Below are 22,665 nucleotides of genomic sequence, written 5' to 3'. Positions count from 1 at the left end.
GCTGTTTGGCTAAATCTGAAATACCTGGAAACAAGCCCTTCTGAGAAATCGCCACCAGCTCACAGACTGTTCTCGTGATGTGCTGCCTACTTTGATTTGGGGAACTCGTTCCCACTCCCTCCTGCCATCATTTCCCGGCAAACCGGTGTGTCCTGCCCCCTGTTTTTGAACCTCTGTAGCCTATGGGAACCTTTCCTCAAATTGCAAAAATCCATCAGAGCCTTGAACCCTGGAGGCTGTGGGCAGATGGTAAACATTGCCTTGGCTATGTCTGCAGGTCCATGCTGGATCCCTCTGCCAACCCTTGTTTTTTCGCTGGATGGAAAGCAAAGATCTCATTTCAGAGCCTGCAGCAGAGCAGACGCAGGTCTACAGCAATCCAACACCTGGAGAAGGAGGCTATGGCCGTCCCCGATGTCCGCTTGCAGCTGGAGACATGAGGTCCCCAGCTGCTCTGCCCGTCCTGCTGCTCCTCATCCTGCCCCTCACAGCTGGGGCGTCTGCAGCACTGTAAGCCCTCTCTGTGTCTGTCTGTCTGTCCGTGCCTGGTGGGAGGGCATTTAGTCTTGGCTCCTTGACAGTACGTAGTGGGAGCTAATCCCTCCCGTGCATGTGATTGTTGGCCAGGGTGGAAATGCTCGGGCTGGTGGGTTGTCCCTACCCATGAGCATCGAGGACTTGGCACCCTGGGGCTGCTGGGGCTGGTGGCTCTGGGACGGTTTATTGTAGGTGCTGCCTCACTTGCAGCTGCTGTGTGAGCAGAGCCTTTGCTTTGCTGAGCTGAGAAGTCAAGGGGAGCCCAGAAGCAGAGCGGGGAGGCTGGGGGAGGTGGCTCTGCACCCCGGCACAGGTTTCTGTGCACCCAGGAGCTCTTCAAGACCTCCGTGGGGTCTGTACCGGGATGTGCCTCATCCCTATGCCTCTCATGTCAGCACTTCTCCTTGCCAGGAGTTATGTGGTCACGTCCCCAGCTGTGATCTACCACCCACACACAGCGACGCTGTGGGTCCATCTCAGTGGCCTCCACGAGCCCGTCCAGGTGACCGTCCAGCTGCAGAGAGCAGACAGGACCCATAACGTCACCCTGCTGGAGAGGAAGGTCCAGGAGCCTCATCTGTACCTGAACATCACCTTCCCCGTGTCACTCCATGCACGGCCGTAAGCGTGGAGGGGGATGCCCTAGGCACCCCGCTGTCTCCAGGCAGAGCAGTTTCCACCAGCTCCCCTGAGCGTGGGGCTGTGGTCCTACGTGGGGCTGGGAGCAGGTGTGACTTCCCTGTCTTTTGGTAGGGTCTCATCCCCCCCCCAGGCAAAACGACTCTAGGCTCAGCCCAGTTATTCGGTGGCTGAAATAATCCCCCGGTAGCAGACCTGCAGACTAGGACAGGGTGTTGGGGGGACATTTCTTCCCAGCCCCTGGCTTGGAGAAGGTGTCCCTGTGGGTGGGGAGTGCTGTGGGTCACTTGGAGTGAGCAGAACATCCTGGCCATGGCATATCCCTTGTCCTCACCCGGTGCCTGGTGTTTCCCCTGGCAGGCTCCAGCTCCTGCCAAAGGGAAGGAGGAAATCGTAAACCTGCACATCTCAATCCAGGGAGACTCCCTGGATGTCTCCAAGAAGAAGAAGGTGATGCTGAGAGCCCTGGAGCCTGGGATCTTCATACAGACAGACAAGGCTGTCTACAAGCCTGGGCAGCAAGGTGAGGGGGGCAGGATGGACCACCCTGCTCTGGGCTGAAGGACCTGGTGGGAGAGGGGTGCAGGAGGCTCAGCCTTGCTCCTACGCTGCATGGAAATAGGAGGGCTCATCCTGGGATGCACTGGGACCCGCAGCACTGGCCCAGGGCAATGCCAGGACACGCTGGCAGCGCTGGAGGCTGTGCTGCTTGGGGGGCAGTGCCCCACTGCAGGGCTCAGGGTGGATTTCCATCCACCTTCCCTATGGGGAACCCCCCTCCCTGCGGATGCACCCACCACTCACTCCTGCATCCCCGTTTGCTCTTTCCAGTGAAGTTTTGAATTGTCTCTGGATAAAGACTTCACTCCCAGCAATAAGAAGGTGAGAGCAGGACTGGGGAAGGGGGGAGGCGACAGGGCTCCTCTGCACTGCCCTCCTACAGTCTTGGCAAGCCGTGAGAGAGCTGTGGGAGTCAGCCAGTGCCTTTCCCCTTGGAAATCCTGCCCCAGCCAGCTCTGCCTGGGTGTCTGTGTTCCCCAGGGGCAGGGATGCCCTGTGCTGTTCACGCAGGCTTCAGCAGGCTAAGGAAAGAGAAAGCAGAGTTGCACGTGTGACATGGGAACGTACCCACTTAAACTTTCGGTTAGGGATGTAGTGATGGCAAGTGGGAAGCAGGGAAAGTGCTATTGATATCCATCAAGTCATCAGACGCCAGGATTGCAGGTGAGTTTAGTCTCTGGCACCCTCCAGCAATCATCTGGGTCTCTGGAAGTGCAGGAGGTTCCCAGATGAAATGGTTGCTGGCTTCTTGCGAAGGCACTAGGAGATGCCACATCTCCATGCCATGCTGGCAGTGCCCTCAGCTTATCCCAGCTAGAGCTGCCCACAGGCTCAAAATCAATCCCAAAGCAAACTGAAAGGTTGGAAGTTCACAGCATCCCACAAATAACCCTCACTCTACTCCGTCCACAGCTCCATAGGTGTCCCCACCCTGGTGAGGCCCCAAGGAAGGCTTTGAATTTCTCCTCTAACCACCTTCTCTTTCCCTGCAGCTACCCCTTGTGTTCCTGAAGGTCAGTCTGAGAGATGGAGGGAGGCTCCTGGGCAGTGTGGGCTTGGGAAGGCAGCGTGGCTGGGAGAGGAGAAGCATAACGCAGCCATGGGCTGTTTTATCACGGGGTGCTGGGGTCCCTGGGTGCTGATGCCGCGTGTCCCTGTGTGCAGGATCCCAACAGGAACCGCATCGCGCAGTGGCAGGAGGTGAGCCCGCAGCAGGGCATCGTGGACCTGTCCCTCCCGCTGGCTGCAGAGCCGGCCCTGGGCACGCACATCATCGAGGTGGAGGGGAAGAGACGCTCCTTCAGCATGGAGGAATATGGTATGTGGGGACTGGGAGGTGCACGGGGGGTGGGAGCCCCACCTCAGCATGTCCCTGTGGGCAGCATGTCTTTGCCCCCCTGGCCACCCAGGCACCGTTGCTCTTGTCCTGGGAGCGACAACCCCCTCTCCTTTTGCTTCTCCATCAGTGCTGCCCAAGTTGGAGATGACCATTGATCTCCCCGCCGTGGTGCTGGAGAAGGACAAGAAGTTCCAGATGGAGATTTGTGGACGGTGAGCCTGAAACAGGCTACGCCGGGAAGAGGGAGGGGATGGGGGGATCTGACATGATGTGGCCCATCAGGCACACCCTCACCACCTTCCACCCAACAGGCACACCTATGGGAAGCCCGTCCAGGGGAAGGTCCAGGCCAGCTTGTGCCAGCCTTTCAGGCACATGAGGATCCTGCACGGACTTCACGGTGATCCCCAGAAAGAGATGAACTGCCTCGAGGTTGGCGGGCAGGTGAGCACTGCCAGGGAGTGTGGGTGCCACTGGGACAGCCCCTTCCCGGGACTGCTGCTGATGGGGTTGACTGTCCCTCCAGACCGAGAAGAACGGCTGCTTTTCAACAGAGGTTTTGTTGACTGCCTTCAGCCTGACCAGCTCCACGTACCAGAAGCAAGTCCAAGTCCAGGCATCACTGGTGGAGGACGGGACAGGTAGGGACGGCGGTGTTCTCCTGCTTGGGAATGGGCATCGCTGCTGGTGCATGGTTTTGCATTCATCCCTGTGTGCACCCAAATGCACGTGGCACGGGGGTATTGGTCTTCTCCGGGGAAGCCCAAAAGCAACACTGTGATTTAGAGGTGCACGTGTGCAAGGACCAGGCAGGGATGTGAGCCAGGTCAGCCAGGCAATACTTCTAATTCTGACCAGAGAAACAGTCGGGAGGCAAAAACACTTTTCCAAGATCCAACAACTCTCCCGATGGTATGGCTAGCAGCGAGTCGAGTCCTTGCGACACAGAGCAGTGGTTTCACCCAGCCTGGTGGTGTGGCTTCGTTCTTCGAGATAATCCACCTCACCCACCACCTCGGTCCCACCAGAAATGACTGCCAGTGGCTTTGCTTTAGAAAAAAAGAAGACGACCTGGGACAACTGTCCCAGGCCCACCGGCACTGAGGTGGCCCTGCATCGTGGTGCTTTTGTGAAGCACCTTTTGTGAAGTCTCTGCAGCCAGCTGCGCCTTGGCTTTAGGTCTAAAACATGCCGTAGAGGTTTTGCTCCTCTTGTAGGAGGTGCGAGCTGTGCTCGAAGCTGCCACCTGCAGAGGGAAAGCCTAAAATGTCCAGGGACGTTTTCTGCACTGCAACGGGGGAGCTGGCAGCAGCTAACCTGTGCCCTGTGTCCCCGCAACATCCTCCGCTCCCCACTCCTTCTCCACAGGGCTGGAGAAGGTGAAAAACACCAAGAGCTGCAAGATTTTACCTGAAATCCTCACTGTCACCTTCGAAAACACCTGTGATTTCTAGAAGCCTGGCATCCCCTACACTGGGACGGTAATGGGGGAGTCCCCGCACCCCGCAGGGCTCCCCTGCACCCTGCTGCACACAATCCTGGCCCCACTGACCCCCAACCCCGCTCTCCCACCCCTGCCCTCTGCCCCATGCCTGCAGCCCAATCTGGGGCATCTCCCCTTCCCTCCTGGTGCAGATGCTGCTGAAGGGAGCCAACGGCGCTGTGCTGCCGCAGAAGCAGCTCTTGCTCATCGTTAGCCAGCAAGGAAAAGATATGAGACAGACCTTCCTGACAGACAGATCGGGGACAGCCTCCTTCGAGCTGGAGACCTCTGGTTGGAGTCGCACGGTCTCCCCGTATGTAAGTGACCCGTCTCCCACCCCTTGGGGGTCCCTGTGCTGCTTTCTCCAGTAGTACGGGGCTGTGCACCTCTCCAAGCCAAGAACCTGCATCAATGGTGCCCGGTGATGGGACCAGCACCTCATGGATTCTGGATGGCTTCACCACCTTGATTTCTACCTCCATCGCTCAGGGTCAAGTCAACGAGGCAGCTCACACCCAGAACAACGGCTCGACACTCATCCAGCAAAATGCCTACGCATACCTCAGCCCCTTCTTTTTGGCGAGCAGGAGCTTCCTGTGGATCCACCAGCTGGAGAGCGAGCTGCCCTGCGGCCAGCCCCAGCAGCTCTGGGTGGATTACATCTTCAGCAAGGAGGCCTTGGGACTCAGCTGGAGAGCCTGGATGCAGTCTTCCTGGTGACCCCCGGCCCGGGGAGGGAGGGCAGCAGGCATTAGGGCGGTTGTGCATGAAGGTCCACATCTACACTCATGTTCATGGTTGTGTCCCTGAGGACAAGACAATGAGCAATCTGTCCTGGCTAGACCGAGGGACCTACACCTGTTAGTAGAGGTGTCTGCTGGCACTGTTGGACCTGCACGCCAATAGGAGATGTTGGGAGGGATGGAGACTGGGCAAGGTCAAAAACCATCCCAACATTCTCGCCCTTGGGTCCATCCTCCATCAGGGCATTTTAGTTCCCCGCTCGACATTGGTTTCATTGTTCCCATCTCCGCCTCTGTAGGTCCTGGCCAAGGGGACCATTGCCTCCGTCCTCAGGAAAGAGCTGCCTGCAGAGGCTGGTAGGTCCCGAGGCACGGACGGGCTGTGCAGGGCTCTGCTTTCCGTGCCTGGTCCTCACCTCCCTTCCTTTCCCATGGCCCAGGGCTGAGACACTCCTTCTCCCCGGAGCTGCCCATCGGCCCCGAGCTGGCGCCCACGGCCAAGGTGCTGGGCTATGTGGTGCTGCCCGACGGTGAGATGGTGGCTGACAGCACCGAGCTCAAGGTGGCCAAGTGCTTCCCTGGCAAGGTGAGCAGAGGCTGCTGGAGATGGGGGAATCGCTCCGTGGCTTGTCCATAGCTGCATGCCCTGAGGTCCATCCTGCTCCAGATGTATGGCAGCATCACAGTCTCTTTCACCCATGCCCTGATCCCCAAACCCTCGAGCCTGATTTTATCCTTGTCTAGAAGAGACCTCCACGTCCGTGGCTTGGTCCTGCTCCTCCATGGGAGGTGGCTCCCCCTCCTGCCCTTGCCCCCTGATGCTGCTTATGGAAGAGGAAAGTGGGATGGGTTTGGGGACAGGGTCCAAGCAGCCCTCGGGGTGCAGTGGGAGGACCGGGAGCAGAACAGCACCCACCCAGCCCCGAGCCTGGGCTGCAGGCATGACCCTGGGGGACATGGCTGGTCCCTTCTCCTGACTGACTCTGATGCTGCTTCCCCACAGCCCGGGGGATCCTGGTGAAGAAGGCGCACAACTCCCTGCTCTGACAGGAAGGTAGGACTGGCCGGGGGTGTCCGGCAGTGCTGTGGGGACGTGCGGCAGGGACGCTTGGCCACTGGTAGCAAGGGCCACCAGGCCAGAGGAGCCAAGGACCAGGGTCCATAGACACTTTTGGCTGAGATGCCCCAACCCAGCCTTGAGCCCATGGAGGGTCAGAGCAGGAAGGGTGTGGGCGAGGGTGCCGTGGGGCCGGGCCGGGAGGAGCTGGGCATCCCCACTGTTGTTGCCCTCCATCCCCACAGTCGCTGAAGAAATGTCCCTGGAGGTTCCTGCAAACATCTTGGAGGGCTCCCAGCGAGCCCATGTCACCGTGATGGGTAAGGGACAGGTGGGGGACAGGGGACCACCTGGGGCAGGGAGGGTGCAGAGCTCCATGGCCCAAGCTCAGCAGGAGGTGGGACTGCCCAAAGCTAAGATGGGAGGGGATACGGGGTGCTGATGGCAGGGGGACACAGCCGGTGATGGTGCCCCCCGTGTCCCCCCGGGACAGGCGACATCATGGGCAGCGCTCTGCAGAACCTGGACCACCTCTGGCCATGCCCTGTGGCTGCAGGGAGCAGAACATGGTCTGCTTCACCCCCAACATCTACATCCAGAAGTACCTGAAGAGCGGGCAGCTGCACCCCGACATCCGTGCCAAGGCGCAGGGCTTCCTGCAGAGCGGTGAGTGTCCCCGGTCCCCTCCTCTCCCTGCCTTGCTGCCAAGGGACACCACCGCCCCATATCCCCCCTCCTCATTTTCTACCTGTGCCCCGGGGCGGGTCTGGGCTCCAGGCTGCCTCTGGGGTCCCCTGGGGGTGTAAAGACCACTGTGTAAAGACTTGTCCCCATCTCCTCCCTGCAGGGTACCAGCGAGAGCTGCTCTACAAACACGATGACGGCTCTTACAGCGCTTTCGGGAAGAGCGATCCCAGGGGCAATACCTGGTGAGGGACTGCATGGGGCTCAGGCAGGCTGTGCAGCAGCATCCCTCCAGGGACCGGCCGTCCTGGGGCTCCTCCTGCCACCAAGCGTACCCCAGCCCCAGTCTCCCATACCTCTGACATCTCTCTGCCTTGTAGGCTGACAGCATTTGTCCTCAAGTCCTTCGGGCAAGCCAGAGCCTACGTGGCCATCGAGGAGCGGCACATCATGGACACACTGTGCTGGCTGCAGAAGCAGCAGCAGGAGACGGGCTGCTTCTGCAGCGTGGGGAAGCTCTTCAACAACGTCCTGCAGGTGGGTCGGTGGGGTGGGGTGGGACACAGGGACACGTGGCCAGAGCCGGGTTGGCCCCAGCACGTCCCTGGTGTGTGGTCTAGGCGGTGGGGGATGTGCCGGTGGCACAGCATGGCCAGACCCATTCCCCCTGTCCCCTTTGCAGGGTGGCATCTCGGACGAGCTCTCGCTGTCGGCTTATCGGTCAACTTATCTTGCTGTCGACGGTACTGCTGGAGCTGGGGCTGTCCCCAACGGTAAGGGTGACCCCATCTTCCCCGGAGGCACTGGTGGGGTGGGGACAGGTGCTGCAACAGGGGGTCTGGCTGCGCCAGGCCACGTCCTAGCCAGACGTGGGTGCAACTGGTCTCACTGGGCAGAACTGGGGTCTCTGAGTGATGCCCACGCCCGTGGGCTGGCTCCTGACTCCGGTCCCATGCCAGGACCCGAAGGTGAGCTCAGCCCTGCAGTGCCTGGAGGCTTCGGCCACGGATGACCCCTACACGCAGGCACTGCTTGCCTACGTCTTCGGGCTGGTGGGGCGCGGGGAGCAGCAGCAAGCCCAGCTGCAGAGCCTGGCCCAGCACAGCGTCAGCGCAGGTACCACCTGGCGCAGATAGTGGCACCTCCGGGCAGTGCCACCCTCTGCCTGGGTCACCCCGTCCCACCCCCAGTCCCCCAGGACCCCCGGAGCAGGGGGGCTGAGCTCCCACCCCCTTCTCTCCCAGAGGAGCAGCTCTACTGGCAGAGGAAGGGGAAGGCTCTGCCCCCCTCGCAGCCCTCCTGGGCTGCCGCCGCACCGGCGGAGGTGGAGATGGCCGCCTACGTCCTCCTGGCCTACCTCTCCCAGCCCCAAGTGTCTTCTGCCGACCTGGGGACGGCTTCCCAAATCGTCCTCTGGCTCAGCAAGCAGCAAAACCCCTACGGGGGCTTTGCCTCCACGCAGGTACTGGCACCAGGGTCCATGGGGCTGCTCCAAGCACCACCACCCCTATATCTGCAGTTAGGGGTGACCCTGACTCGGTGCTTTCTCCATGCCCAGGCCACCGTGGTGGCCCTGCAAGCCCTGGCCAAGTACACCGCCCTGACATACGGCGGCAACGGGGACTTCATGGTGACGGTGATGTCCCTGACGGGCACCGTGCAGGACTTTGTGCTGCACAACAGCAACCGGCTGCTGCTGCAGCGGGTGGCTCTGCATGAGCTGCCAGGGACGTGCGGGGTGCGAGCCCGTGGGCAGGGCTGCGCCCTGGGGCAGGTGGGTAGGGCCTGGGCTCCCCGTCCCCATGCAGTGCATGCTCGGTGGCTCTAACCCTCCTGCATCACCCCAGGTGACCCTGCGCTATAACGTGCCATCCCCTCCGAGCACAGGGATGTTCGACCTCCGCGTAGAGACAGAGCCCGGGGAGCGCATGGGGGATGCCAGCGCCCGCTTCCACCTCCTCCTCTGGGCACAGTAGGGGCTGGGGCTGCCCCCTGGGTTTGGGGACAGCCAGGGGGAGGGCAGACCCCAACTCCACCCTGGGGCTCTGCCATTGCAGGTACACCGTCCAACCACCAACATGGTTGTCATCGAGGCCAAGCTGCCATCTGGCTACATCCCAGACAAGAGCTCCATGGTGGAGGTGAGAAGACCCTGCTGTCCCCAGGACCCTCGCTGCCCCACTGGGGCACCCACCCTGCCACTGAGTCCCTACCCCTCGGGGGCAGCGGGACACGGAGGGGCACCCACTCGAGGTGCTGGCCCTGGCTGGGGCACCCACTGAGCAGCTGTTGCTCATCCTGAGCCGTGTCCCTCCAGCTGAAGAGGCAGAAGCTGGTGAAGAAGGTGGAGGTGCAGCCTGACCAGGTGACGGTTTACCTGGACCAGGTGAGATGGGGCATGGGGACAGGAGCAGGACCCCTGCGTGCTGGGGCGTGGGGACGCTTCCCCATCGTGGACAGTTGCATCTCACCCTTGGGGTGTCTCCGTAGCTGACGAAGGAAGAGGAGACCTTCGCCTTCACTGCCATGCAGGACTTCCCAGTGAGGAACCTCCAGCCGGCCACAGTGACACTGTACGACTACTACGAGACGGGTGAGCCCTGCCGGGAACGTGGCCCCGGGGTGCCTTGCCCCACTGCCACGCCCTGCAGCCCCAATAGCTCAGAGGAAGTCTGGCTGAGCTTTCAGTTCACATTGACGAGCTTTGGCTCGTTAACGGGAGCAGCTCACCCTGAGCCCATCGGTCACCATCCTTCCCGCTGCAGGCGACCGCACGGATGCTGCCTACAGCGCGCCTTGCAGCTCAGGTAGGGGCCGAACCTGACAGGGCAGAGGGGTCACCCCGCCATCGGGACCCTGATGGGGACCCGCTGACTCCGAAGGGCCAACCTGGGCTGTGCTGAGCCCCTGGACCCACGGGAAGGAGGGCAGTGAGTGGGGACGGAGGAGCCCAGCCAGGAGCCTGGAGCCCTGGATTGATCGATGGGGACTTGCCGGCCAGAGCCTGGGGGGCTAGAGGTCAGGGAGGACCCAGGAGTCCAGGGTGTGGGGTGCAGAGAGGACCTGTGCCGCTTTGAAGGGGCTCAGACCCCCATCAGCCCTGGCCTTCCTCCTGTGCACCTTATGGAGCTCCCCATCCACGGGTTTGGGGTCACACAGGGGATGAGACACTGAGCTCCCGAGGATGGAGCTCAGCTGGAGGGACAGGGGCAGCCAAGGGTGCTCTGCTGGGGGGGCAGAGGGGCTCTCCTCTCACAGCACGCCCGTATTTGATTTTGAAGAGGTTGACGGTCAGGAACAGAAAACTCCTAGCACAGCCTAAATCCTGCAGCTAGTGCCCTCCGCCCGCCCCAACTCCCTCAGCCACTGAGGACCAGGACAGCCGACGGTCTCTGCTCCCACCCTGGCCACGGCCATGGCCCCCGACCCTCCACGGTGGCAGAAGGTGGCCCAGAGACGCTCACAGCACCGCTGGCACCCAGCACAGCACAGCTCGCTCTGGACTCAGCCACTTCTCCCTGTAGCACAGCTCCCACCAGGACCCAAGGGAGCCACAGCCGAGGGGCCGACGCAGACCCACGGGCAGAGACGTCTTGCGGCTCTGCAAGCTCCTGCCACAGAGATTTGACTTTGGTTGAGCAGCCAAGTGGTGGCTTTACAGGGACGCCCCGGTGCATCTCCCCCGCTACCACCCTGAGGGAGCTCTGGGGCACCAGGTCTGGCCTCTCCACTCCCCACGGCACTTGACTGGGACCAAGACCTTCTCCCTCCCGTCAGACCAACTGTCCCTTCCCCAGCAGGTCCCCACCGCCACTCACCCCGTCTTGCTCTCCCTGGGAGTCATGGCGCTACCCCGGCTCCCTCCCTGGCACTAACATGGTGTCACTGTCACCAAGAGGGACCGGGGGATACCTCCGCGATCCCACCACAACAGATTCAGGCACTCGACAGAGAGAAGCCACAGCCCCCCCAGCCCCTGCCCTGGGTCTAAATAAATACATTTGCTCAAGTGCGTATTTTCTCCTGGTTTTTCTTTTCTTAAACTTGCAGCGTCCCAGGCCTGGAGGGGGTACGGCGGGAGGGGCGGTGGGGATGGGGTGGCTGCTGTGGTCGGGGCAGGGAGGGTGGATGTCAGGCAAGTCAGCTGCTCTTCAGCTTCTTTGCCAGGGATAAAATGAGGTGGGCTGAGGCAGGTGGGCTCCCCAAGGTGTATGCAGACCCCCCCCCCCGCTCCTCTCTCTACCAAACTGCGCGAAGGCACCTGGCAGCTCACAGCACAGGCCCCTCACCTCATCACGACACAGGACACATCCTGGGGCATCCTCAGACCAGGGTTTAATTCTGCTGTAACCGAGGAGCCGCTCTGTGCAGACCACCGACACCCGCCTGCCTCAGGGCTCAGCACCCACTGTCCTGCGATCTTGGTAACAAATATGGCCCAGGGAGCCGGTCCCCTGAGCTACAACCTCTCTGGGGACAGCGAGGGCTGGCGGGGATGCTCGTGCCATCTCCGCAGGGAAAGAGTCTCCCAGCAGAGGCAGCAACAGTGAGAGACCTGGAGATGCGGCCACGCAGCGAGCACAGGAAGGGGGTCGATGCTACAGCGCTGAGGCCAAATAAACCCTCCCTGCCCCACCGGAGGACAGGAGGCAACGTCCCATCAAGGCACGGACTAACAGCAACGTGTGGCTAAGTCACAGCCCTGTCCCCACAATGGGGAAGAGCAGCAGGGCGAGCCAGCTGCTCCCGAGGCCACGGTGGGAGGACAGGAGCCAGCCCTGCCCTGTGCCCCAAGCCGAGTCCCTCGCTGAGGACGGAGCCGGTCCCACATCACTTATGGTGTTTTTTCTTCTGTTCTTTGCGTTTCTGAGCCCTCACGTCCTTCTTCAGGCGGCTGTCGACGACCTTGAACTGGCCCTTGACGCCGGGAGGACGGCGCACCCGGGGTCCTACGCCTTTCTTAGCCACCAAGTAGGTGACCTGCCGCTTCTCCTTGGCCAGCCCAGCCTTCTTGTAGATGCTGCAGGGGAATGGCAAAAGCTGAGACCGAGACCCCAGCACCCCGGCCCAGCTCCAGCAGTTTCGCTTCGGGACGTATCCGAAGACCAGTATTAGGTCCCACCACTACGCTGGGCCTTTGTGCCCCAAGACAGGGCTCCCTTGCTTGCTCTCCCACCCCTCAGCCTACACCCGGATCTAGCCCAGCCCTTCCCAGCCCTGCTGGGTTGCGTGCAGGAGCTGTCCCCGCAATCGAGCCCAGCACGACACGAAGGATCTGGATCCCAGCTTCACCACTCACCGCCGCAGCTGGGCCACCTTCTCCCTCTCCGAGATATCCACCGTGCTCACCACGGCCTCTGCTTTCTTCTTCATCTGCTCCATCTTCTTCAGCATCTGTGGGGACAGCGAGGGTGAGGGACAAGGGGGATAGGAGGAGGGACGGAGCACCTGGGAGGGGGAACCGAGCACCCGTCCAGGACCACAGCCCCACTCACCCGCCGCTTCTTGCGGGCCTTGGCCTCCGCCACCTTCTTGATGGGGCGAGCGTTGATTTCACGCCAGCGCTGCCGATACGCCTCAACCGTCTGCCGGTCCACGGGTATCTGCTTGCGCCGGTGCTGCTTCTCCTCCTCTGTGAACCACTCTGGCAGCTCTCCCTCATCCTCGTTGAAGGAATACCTGGCGGGGGGGGGGGAACTCGGGTGAGTTGTGAGCGGGACATCTGCCACCCCCATGGCCTGTCTCCTGTTGGGAGACCGAACACCGCTCCCGCTCCAGCACCCACAGCTGCAAGTACCTGTTGAAGGAGTCATCAATCAGGTCCCGCCTGGCCTTTTTGGAGGTGGCGATGACGGAGCCGAGCGCCAGGCCCTCTGCGTCCAGGACACGGGCTCTTTTCACTGCAGCATATGAACAGATTAAAGCTTGGCCTATCTGCAAGCAGCCCGAGACCCAGGAAGCAGCAAGCAGCCCTGCCAGCCCAGATAAGCATGGTCTGACCCTGCCTCCTGTCCCTAAAGAGGGATTCACAGAGTTATCACTGGGTGCGCGTGGATCCCGACGGTACCCCCCACTCACCTGGGTTCTCAATGGGCACCACCTCGAAGCCACACGGCTCGACACGGCCCTGCTTCCTCCCCACCGGTGTCAGTGGCCTGCAGAGAGGAGTGGTCAGGGCTGGGGTCCTCGTATCCCCGCTCTCCAGGGCTGTGGAGCTGGGGGAGAACATCCAGACTGCTCCCCCCTCAGCCTTCACCTCTCCTCGTCGCTGCTGCTGTCATCATCACTGCTCTGCTCATTCTGCGCTTTACCAGCGTCGGGTCCTGTGTCTGCGGCAGGCGGGGGCTCAGCTGGAGCTTCCTCCTGGGGTACCTTCTTTTGCCCTTTCCTTGTTCCTTTGTCTGGGGAACAGGAACCACTGGGTGAGAAAGGGCTGAGGCAGACCCCACTGCAGATCATTCCTCTAGAGACCCAGCCCATTAACGCTACGCTAATGCCAGCTCATTAACTGTGTAATGACACAGGCTGGAAGCAACCTCTGGAGATCTCTGGTTCTGCTCAGGGCAGCGTCCACGTCATGGTTTGATCCAGTGCCCCAGACCAGGCCGTGGGGCTGTCCCTCTGTGCCCCCAGCCAGCGACGCAGCCCCCCACTAACCTCTCTGAGACTCGCGCTGCCTCTCAGCCAACATCTGTGACTGCCCCAGCTCCAGGTCCTCATCCGCATCGTCCTCGATGCCGGCAAAGGCGTCCTGGGGATGGAGAGCAGCGGGTCAGGGGACGCAGGGCAGACCTGGGGAGCTGCTGGGGCTGAGGCTGCCCTGCCATTTCTGGCCCAGTAGGACTCACCTTCCCGAACCACAGGCTGGTCTGCTGTTCCTCCAGCACCGACTTCTCCTCCAGGGGCACCAGCAGGGGATTCTCCTCTTCCTCCCCTTCCTCCTCCACTTCCTTCTGCTTAAACTTCACCCTGTGACAGGCAGCAGCAGGATCAGTGCTCCCCAGCCAGGACGGGGTGTGCCCACTGCCGGACTCCAGAGCTGCTCCAAAGGAAGCCCCTGCCCCAGGGAGGCCTCTCCCGGCTCTCACCTCTTTGCACCCTGCTCTCGCCTTTCCCGCTCCAGCCGGCGCTGACGGGCCTCTATCTCAACCAGCTCCTCCGGGTCTAGATCGCTGGCCAGGGACACATCATCCTCTTCCTCATTATCCGAGACATAAATGTCATCGTCCCCGGGTCCTATCTCCAGCAGGGCATCTGCCGATGCCATGTCCCCCCGGGTCACCTCGTTCAGCAGCTGCAACGCAAGTGAAACGAGTCACAAGCTACAGTCCGTCAGCCATGTGCCCGCCACCGTCCCGGCCCCAATGGCTCTGGCAGCCTGGCCTCCCCCTGCCCCACACACCGGGGTCCTGTGGATAGTCCGGAGGGAGAACATGCTGGTGTCACCGTCATCGGCAATGGAGACACCAGGGAGGTCCATCTTCAGCTCCACACGCTCACGCTGCTTCCGCTGTTCCTTCAGGATCTTCTTCTTCTTCCTGGAGAAGGAGGCAAAGGAATGAGGCTACACTGCCCCCCTCCCCACACACACACATCCCAGTGGCTCATCCCCTGCCACATCGGTGCCAGATCTCCCCCAGGACTAGGGACCCAGCAGCACTGTCATCCCTCTGTGAGGTGTCCCCAACGCTGGGGCAAAGGGGCCCCACACCAGCTTGGAACAGCCGCTTCACCCGCCTGGAGGAGCAGACGACCCCGAGGACCCCAGAGCCACAAACCTCACCCGCTGTCAACAGGGGGACAGGCTCTGACACAACCACCCTCTGTCCCCATGGCTAGAGCCCCCCTGTGCTCTGCTGGCCCGGTACTCCCCCATCTCTCCTCATCTGAGCTCTTTTTACCTCTTTAACTCTGCCAGCTCCTTAGCCTTCATCTCTGCCAACGCCAGCTCTACCTCCTCCTCTTCCTCTTTCACCACCTCATCAGCTGCGGCTCTTGGTGACGTCTTCTTCTCCTTCTCCTCCTCCTCTTTGCCTTCCTCCTCTTCACCGGAGCTCAGGCTGCCAAAAAGAAGGAGCTCAGACCGTCTCTCCTGGTGGCAAGGCCCATCCCACTGTGCTGGCGCTCTGGGGCAGCCCTGTTGTTCCTACTTGATATCCAGCTCCTTTGCCTGCTCTTTCAGCTTTTTGGCCAAAAACCGCCGCAACTTCGTCCTCCAGTTCAGCAGGGCTCTGTGCGGGGAGGCAGACTGTTAGAGACACCCACCAGGCCCAGCGTAACGCCCTGTCCCAGTTCCCCCCGGTACCTGAGCTCTTTGCGTCCCAGCACGCGGATGTCCTTGCAGCACTGACGCAGCTCCTCCGTGGTGGAACTGTGATTCTCCAGCTCACCGTCCCCCAGAGTGATCTGGACAGAGCGGAGGGAGAGGGCTGTTAGGCCCGAGATCCAGCTCCTGCCCTGCCTTCCCTCCGCAAGAACAGGAACGGGGCTGTTGCTGGGGCACCTGGCTCCCTCTTTGCATCGCTCTGTGCTCCTGGGGACGTCTCAGGGGCCACCAAGGTCCCCCTCACTTCAGGCACTCACCTCGTTGGCCTTGGAGAGGAAGTCCACGGGGTTAGGAGCCTTGAGGAAGTCCATCAGGGTGAAACGGTGGTAGAGGGTCGTGTCGCCATCTGCGTAGCCTTCTGCCTACAGGAGGAAGGAGCTGTAAGAGCCGTAGCAGGGCACATACAAGCAGTTTCAACCACCCCTAACAGATGAATGATGTCACGTAACTCATGTCTTGCTGCCGTGTCCACCTAAACCTGCCCACACGACTTAGGGACGAGGGCAAGTTACCAGCCCCAACGCCCCAACCTGCCAGCTCCACGGCGTCTCCCAGTCCCACCTCAGGCTCAGAGAGGTGACAGTGACAGAGGTTTGTGTCAGCTCCATGCCCGGCTGAGGCCATTTGACATGGCCTTTACTGTCCTGTGTCCTAAAGACACCTCAGAGACACAAACCCAGCGGCCAACCATTGTAGGGAGGGTTTTACCAATCCATCTCCAGCCTCACAACTTGTTCACCACTTCCCCATCACTACGCCACCTTCTAAGGCTGTAAACCTTCCCAAAACTGGCTCCTCCACCACTTCACATCCCCAGACCTTTCATTTTCTTGAGCAACTTTGCTCATTACAGTCTCTTTGGCCCCAATCCCCAGCCCCTTTAGTGTGTGTTTGGCTTTGCTACCCAGTGAAGCAAGCTCATACCTTCGGCTTCTTTTTGCTGACCAGCTCGCTAACAGACTTAGTCTGAACCTCCACCTCCTTGAACGCGTATTTTGGGTCAAAGAACTTGTTGTCGATTTTGTCTGGAGCCTGATAACCTGGGATGGAGGAATCAGAGACATCAGCAGCTTTTTCCCAGCCCCGTCCCAGCGGCTGCAGGTCTCCCCAGCCGCTCACCCTGGCACACCACAAAGATCTCAGCGGACTCATTGCGGGAGGCTTGGGGCTTGGTGGCCTGGACCTTGTGGAAGAACTGCTGGAAGATCCAGAGAAGCGGCTGGTAGTCCCGGGAACGAAAAACCTTGGTGATGAACCAGCCGCCTTTGCAGAGGAATTCGCAGGCCAGTTTCAGGGCCATGAGGGTGAGGTTGGCTGGAGGCGGGGAGAAGAGCAGTCAGCAGTTGTCACCGTCCCCACCTCCCAGCTCCCTGTCCCACAGCGCACACCACTGCCGCCCTGCCCTGCTGGGGTATGAGATATGCCTGCCCTCGTACCCCCCAGACCGTGCCAGGCCACACGCCAGCCCCAGGCGGGCCCCACCTTGGGAGTAGGCATCGTGCACCCAGCTGGCTCCCACGTTGGGTGCTCCGTCGTTCAGCACCACGTCCACCTTCCACGTCTGCAGCTCCTTGCGCAGGGCCTGAGGGATGGGGACACACGTTTGTCCCACCGATCCCTCTGCAAGAACCAACAAGGCAGCACCTCCATCCACGTCAGCTCAAGCCCCTGCCACGGTTCTACCAGACCGGCGTGTGACACTCGGGGCAGGGGAGGAAGGTTCTTACCTGGCGGCACTTCTCAGTGGTGATGTCCTCCTGCAGCGTCACTACGTTGGGAATGGGCTTGATGGGAACCAAATCCACCCCTGGCATAAGGAAGAGATGTGAACACCGCAACCTCTCAAAACCGGGCTCCAGCCCATCCCACGTGGCTTCCCCACCTGCCCTCTCCTCCCACCAAGATCCCCAAATCCAGGGACTGCGGTGGAGGTCCCTGCCCTCAGCCCACCCCTCACCCATCACTCACCAATGATCAAGCTGGAAACCGGCATGAATTTGGAAGCCACCTGCAGCCTGGAAACAACAGAAAGGATCAACACTACAGCAGGATCCCAGGAGAGCCCCCAGCCTTGAACTGTGCTGCCCGGGTGTTTGGGATCAGCTTTGGCATCGAGGACAGAGGCTGAGATGAGCCACAACAGCAAACAAAAAAGCCACTTCACAGTGAAGTCCCAGGGCAGCTGGCGGCACCGGGCTGTGACCTGGGGCCCTGACAGCACTCACCACCCGCCGGGGGCTGCGCACAGGTCCAGCAGCGCCCGGGCCTTCTGCAGGAACTGGAACTTCCTATTGAGCTGCAGAAGCTTGAAGGAGGAGCGGGAGCGAAAGCCTGTGGGAGGGAGAGTCGCGGGTTACGGATTACCGGGGTTACGGGTTACTGGGGCCGCAGCCCCCCCCCTGCCCTGCAGCGAGCGGGCAGGCCCCTCACCCGTCTCCTTGGCCAGGTGGTAAAACTTGTCCCTCCGGCTCTTGCCCAATTTGCTTTTCTTGCCCATGGTGGCGCCGGGTGGGGCCCTCCGCCGGGTCGGGACCTGCTGTCAGCCGCCGGCGCGGATCTGAGGGAAGCAGACGGGGTGAGCTCGGGGCAAAGGGGAGGGACGGCCCGGTGTCCCCCCACGACCTCCCCAGGCGAACCCCAGCGTCCCCTCAGCGTTCCCCCGCTGCCCCCAGCCCACCCCGGCCCCGTGTCCCCCCAAGGCCTACCCGCACCCCGCTGCCCCCGGCCCCGCGGCCCACCGCAGCCTCCCGGCCCACCCCGGCCCGGGGTCCCCGCACCGCCCCGGAGTCCCCCCTTCCTCCGCCCAGGCCGCAGCCGCTACCGCTGCCCCCAGCACACACCCCCCCGATCCCGATCCCGGTCCCAGTCCCGATCCCGATCCCGACGCCGCCGCGTGCCCGCGCCGTCTTCCCGGCGTGCCTCGCGCGAGCCACTCGACTTCCGTTTCCTCTCGCCCTCGGCGCCATCTTGGGAGTGGCGCGCCCCTGCCGCCGGGTGCAGGCGGGCTGCCGCGGGCGGAAGGAGGGGGAGTGATAACGAGCCCCCTCGGGGGCGCGTCCGCGGCCTGTCCTTGCGCCGCTGGGCCTTCGCGGTACGGAGAAATCACCTCTGACCGTAACAAGATGGCGGCAAGGCCCCGACCCGAACGAGCCACTGCTGCGCATGCGCGCTCTGCCCTGCCGGCGCCGCACTGCGCATGCGCCCTCGGCGACTCGGGGCCAGCGGGTGTTCGGCTCCTGTGTCGCGGCGGAGAGAGGAAGTGACGCCATCACGCCCGGCGCGCGGGGGGCGGGCAGCGGAAGGAGGGCGGCGGCCATCTTTAGTGCCGGCAGGAGCGGCGCCGGCGTCCCGATGCCGGCGGAGAAGATGGCGGTGGACGGGCCCGAGCAGGTGCGGCCGGGCCGGGCCGGGCCGGAGCGGGCTGCGGCCGCCGGCCGGGGGGTGCTCGGGTCGCGCCGTGCTGCGCTGCCGCGCGGGGCTCCGCTGGGACCGGGTCCGGCCGGGGCCTGGCGGGCGCCGTGACTCGGCGGGTCTCGCCTCAGCGTCCCCGAGGGGGCGGGGGCCGACCGGGGGCTGGGGCAGGCCTTGGGGGGTGCGGGACGAGGCTCCGGGAGGGGGTAGGGAGGAGGGGGAAGGGGCGTGCGGGTGGGAACGGTGAGACCCGGCGGGGGGGGGGAACAAGAGCTTTGGGGCTGTTGCTGGGCTCCGGCCCGGGGAGACAGAAGGTGGGTGGGAGGGAAAGCGGGGACCCAGGATCTGCCTCGGGGAGGTCGGAGGGGGGAAATGGAGACCAGAGGGTCAGCGCAGAGGTCGACCGGGAGTAGAGATAGTTTTCGAGGCCCTGGGTGGAATGGGCCTCGGACCCTTGGGGCTAAGGCCGGTGCTGCTGAGCTCTGCTCTCTCACAGATGGAGATGGACGATGGAAAAGGTGGCACAGGGCTCCGGCAGTACTACCTGTCCAAGATCGAGGAGCTGCAGGTGAGCCAGTCCTGGCTGCACAGGAGACGCCCAGCCGGCCTGCCCCAGAACGGCATCGCTGTGGTTCCGGGGGGGACTGCGTGGCCGTGTCCCTGCGCCTGCGCTTGCCTTGAGAGCACCCCCAGCCTTTTCTGTGCTGTGGGTGCCCTGTTCTGGGCTGCGAGGAGGAAGCAGTGCCCCAGGGGGGTATCTACAAGCAGGACCCAACTTTTGAGCGGTGCGGGTGTATGAGATGAGTCTCAGTCCTACGAGCTGACGGCACTGCTGCGTGTGTGCGAGGTGTTGCCCAGCCCTTGGCAGTGGGGTTTGGCTGGCCACGTCCTGCTGGGAAGGGCTGTACCCCTCCAGGTGCCTGTCCCGAGACAGAGGCCGTTGCGCTGGTGCCCACGCTCGGTTGATGTGAGCGCTGCATGGGACGTGGAGGACTCAGCAAAGCTTTTCTCCCAACAGCTCATCGTGAACGAGAAGAGCCAGAATCTGCGGCGCCTGCAAGCGCAGAGAAACGAGTTGAACGCTAAAGGTACGGCTCGGCTCCTCTCATCTTCTTTGCCCGGGGCTCTGGGGCTGGTCCTACCTGCTGGGCTGGTGGCTCCTGGCCTGGCTGCTGGTCACCGTCGTGGGCAGGGGGTCTGGGCCTGGGTTGCCTGTGGCTGGTGCTGATGTCTCCCTCTGCAGTGCGCCTGCTGCGGGAGGAGCTGCAGCTGCTGCAGGAGCAGGGCTCCTACGTGGGAGAAGTGGTGAGAGCCATGGACAAGAAGAAAGTGCTCGTCAAGGTATGAGGCTGAGCTGTCCCGAGGGCAACCGGGGCTGGGGCAGGGCAGGGGTGAGCGGGGTGGGGTCTGACAGACCCTCCCTTTGACCCCACGGGGGTTGGAGCAAGTGTGAGCATGAGCTCTGGAGGGACGTAACAACTAAAAGACGTGAAGCAAGAGCTCTTTCTCCAGAGGAGCACGTTGCGGCGGCTCTCCTGGGCCCAAACCTTCCGCAGGCTGGTGGGAGGCAGCTGGCTTAGGGCTTCCCGGGGGCAGGAGGGGCCGCGGGGTGTTTGGCGGTGGCTGAGCTCTCTGGCTCCTTCCTCCCGCTCCGAGCAGCCGGTGTGGATATTGGGCACACGACAGGGGACTTCTCAGAGAAATAACTCTCACGGTGGCAACTGCCGCCTTCCAGGTGCACCCGGAGGGGAAGTTTGTGGTGGACGTGGACAAGAACATCGACATTAACGACGTGAGTGTCCTGGGGCCGTGGGAGGGGACGCGACCGCTCCCTCCGGGCAGCCTGGAGCTGCCTGCCCCCTTCCCTGCCGCAGGGATGCTGAGCTCCCCTCTGCTCTCGCTGCAGGTGACCCCAAACTGCCGCGTGGCCCTGCGCAACGACAGCTACACGCTGCACAAGATCCTGCCCAACAAAGTGGACCCTCTCGTGTCCCTGATGATGGTGGAGAAGGTTCCGGATTCCACTTATGAGATGATCGGGGGCTTGGACAAGCAGATAAAGGAGATCAAGGAAGTGATCGAGCTGCCGGTCAAGCACCCTGAGCTCTTCGAGGCGCTGGGGATCGCCCAGCCCAAGGCAAGTGCTGCGTCTGCGGTGGGGGTCAGCATTTGGGGGTTCTGTGGTGCCACTGTGATGCTGCCTGTGTCACCCCCATGTCGGGGGGTGGCTGCCTGTGCAGGCACGGACAGAGGTGCTGAGCCCGGCCTGGCAGCGGTCCTGAGGTCTCCACGTGGCCGTTGCAGGGCGTGCTGCTCTACGGACCCCCCGGCACAGGCAAGACCTTGCTGGCCAGGGCTGTGGCCCACCACACCGACTGCACCTTCATTCGCGTCTCGGGCTCCGAGCTGGTGCAGAAGTTCATTGGCGAAGGTAAAAGGGCACAGGGGGAGGCGGCTGCTTGTGCCGGAGCCCCAGCGAGGGCTCTCGTGGTGCTGGGTGTCTTCGGGACAGGCCTCTTGCGTGGTGTCTGGGGCAGACGGAAGCCCTGCGGCTGTGCTGAGCTGTGCGCGGTGCCAGGGCTCAGCCCTCTCTGCTCCCCGCAGGCGCCCGCATGGTGCGGGAGCTGTTTGTGATGGCCCGGGAACACGCCCCCTCCATCATCTTCATGGACGAGATCGACTCCATCGGCTCCTCCCGCCTGGAGGGGGGCTCTGGCGGGGACAGCGAGGTGCAGCGCACGATGCTGGAGCTCCTCAACCAGCTCGATGGCTTTGAGGCCACCAAGAACATCAAGGTAGGGGACGGGGCAGTGTCCTGCTGGCCCTGCGGTGGCAGCGGGGTGCCCAGAGTGCTGACAGTTGTTCTCCCCGTGCAGGTGATCATGGCCACGAACCGGATCGACATCCTGGACTCGGCTCTGCTGCGCCCCGGCCGCATCGACAGGAAGATCGAGTTCCCCCCTCCCAATGAGGAGGTAGGTGGGGTGCCCCACGGCGGGCCCCGGCTCCCCCTCGGTCCCTTGCTGTCCTGGTCCTCCCTGGGGGGAGCGCGTTGTCCCCAGCCCTCTCTGGGAGCGATTCCTGTGGCTCCAACCCTCGCTCTGCTGCTGCTTTCCTCCAGGCCCGCCTGGACATCCTCAAGATCCACTCCCGGAAAATGAACCTGACGCGGGGCATCAACCTGCGGAAGATCGCGGAGCTGATGCCGGGGGCGTCGGGTGCAGAAGTGAAGGTGAGCCAGGGGCACGGCGGCGGCACCGGGGCTGGCAGAGGGGGAGCAGTGGGTGACGTCTCGTGTCCCTCTCAGGGGGTGTGCACAGAAGCTGGCATGTACGCGCTGAGGGAGAGGCGAGTGCACGTCACGCAAGAAGACTTTGAAATGGCTGTTGCCAAGGTAAGTGCCGTGGGGGAGCTGCTGGCGGGTTCCTCCCAGAACGGGGAGCTGTCGGTGCGGCACAAACTGTCCTGGGCCGCGTCTGCCGGGACCTGGGAGCTGTGGAGCTTGAAGGGGGTCAGCTCTGGGGACAAACAACAGCGTTGAAGGGGTTGTCGCCAAGTTCTTAAGCTGCGAGTGACACGGAGGAGACCTTTCCCAGGGCTGTGGTGCACAGCCAGAGCTGGGCTGGAGGCCGCAGGGCTGAAGCTTGGCGTCGGGGGTGGTTTTTGAGGTTATTAGCACCCAAACGAGGGGAGTAGGAGGGGGCCTGCATGCTTGGAACCCACTGTCTCCTCCTCCCTGCTCAGGTGATGCAGAAGGACAGCGAGAAGAACATGTCCATCAAGAAGCTGTGGAAGTAACGGTGAGGCTGGGGCTGCTCCTCGGGCTGCGTTGTCTCTAATAAAGTGCTGCTATGGCCACGCCTGCGCGCTGATTTGGGGCAAGGG

The 22,665-nt window shown here is 62.5% G+C and overlaps 3 protein-coding genes across 4 annotated transcripts; 2 read left to right on the top strand and 1 right to left on the bottom strand.

Annotated features, from left to right (window-relative positions):
* Positions 1-281: 281 nt before the first annotated feature.
* On the top strand, positions 282-11,055 carry LOC143169203 (alpha-2-macroglobulin-like protein 1). The gene is given in 34 exon segments (XM_076356480.1): positions 282-300; positions 303-510; positions 949-1,138; positions 1,537-1,699; positions 2,008-2,014; positions 2,016-2,058; positions 2,730-2,750; positions 2,902-3,055; positions 3,204-3,288; positions 3,388-3,520; positions 3,603-3,717; positions 4,445-4,557; positions 4,712-4,876; positions 5,049-5,241; positions 5,244-5,275; positions 5,602-5,659; positions 5,743-5,888; positions 6,353-6,356; positions 6,605-6,679; positions 6,853-6,888; positions 6,891-7,025; positions 7,207-7,288; positions 7,424-7,580; positions 7,726-7,776; positions 7,778-7,816; positions 8,003-8,159; positions 8,288-8,505; positions 8,602-8,817; positions 8,891-9,010; positions 9,101-9,184; positions 9,361-9,429; positions 9,534-9,636; positions 9,809-9,850; positions 10,375-11,055. Coding segments are annotated over 34 exon segments (3,849 nt in total). The 3' UTR covers positions 10,791-11,055.
* A 2-nt stretch (positions 11,056-11,057) lies between these two features.
* Positions 11,058-18,265, bottom strand: FTSJ3 (FtsJ RNA 2'-O-methyltransferase 3). Its single transcript, XM_076356785.1, has 22 exons — positions 18,210-18,265; positions 17,800-17,926; positions 17,595-17,700; positions 17,338-17,384; positions 17,097-17,176; positions 16,852-16,951; positions 16,489-16,683; positions 16,294-16,409; positions 15,627-15,731; positions 15,349-15,449; positions 15,194-15,274; positions 14,945-15,103; positions 14,446-14,581; positions 14,132-14,337; positions 13,892-14,012; positions 13,701-13,794; positions 13,300-13,444; positions 13,122-13,198; positions 12,841-12,943; positions 12,539-12,722; positions 12,343-12,437; positions 11,058-12,063 (listed from the first exon to the last, which is right to left on the bottom strand). The coding sequence occupies exons 2-22, from the start codon at positions 17,864-17,866 to the stop codon at positions 11,874-11,876; spliced, it is 2,508 nt and encodes an 835-aa protein (XP_076212900.1). The 5' UTR covers positions 17,867-17,926; positions 18,210-18,265; the 3' UTR covers positions 11,058-11,873.
* A 404-nt stretch (positions 18,266-18,669) lies between these two features.
* On the top strand, positions 18,670-22,638 carry PSMC5 (proteasome 26S subunit, ATPase 5). Of its 2 annotated transcripts, XM_076356789.1 has the most exons (12): positions 18,670-18,759; positions 19,277-19,348; positions 19,799-19,868; positions 20,024-20,121; positions 20,516-20,572; positions 20,687-20,917; positions 21,085-21,211; positions 21,385-21,575; positions 21,657-21,755; positions 21,902-22,012; positions 22,088-22,174; positions 22,525-22,638. In XM_076356789.1, exons 1-12 carry the CDS (start codon positions 18,721-18,723, stop codon positions 22,576-22,578), a joined length of 1,236 nt encoding a protein of 411 aa, XP_076212904.1. In that variant the 5' UTR covers positions 18,670-18,720; the 3' UTR covers positions 22,579-22,638. The 2 variants fall into 2 exon arrangements, with proteins under 2 accessions (XP_076212904.1, XP_076212903.1); XM_076356788.1 differs by having other exon boundaries at positions 20,516-20,917.
* Positions 22,639-22,665: the final 27 nt, after the last annotated feature.

Source organism: Aptenodytes patagonicus, chromosome 20 (genome assembly GCF_965638725.1).
Source record: "Aptenodytes patagonicus chromosome 20, bAptPat1.pri.cur, whole genome shotgun sequence".
Lineage (NCBI taxonomy): Eukaryota > Metazoa > Chordata > Aves > Sphenisciformes > Spheniscidae > Aptenodytes > Aptenodytes patagonicus.
This window is presented reverse-complemented; position numbering and strand designations above follow the sequence as displayed.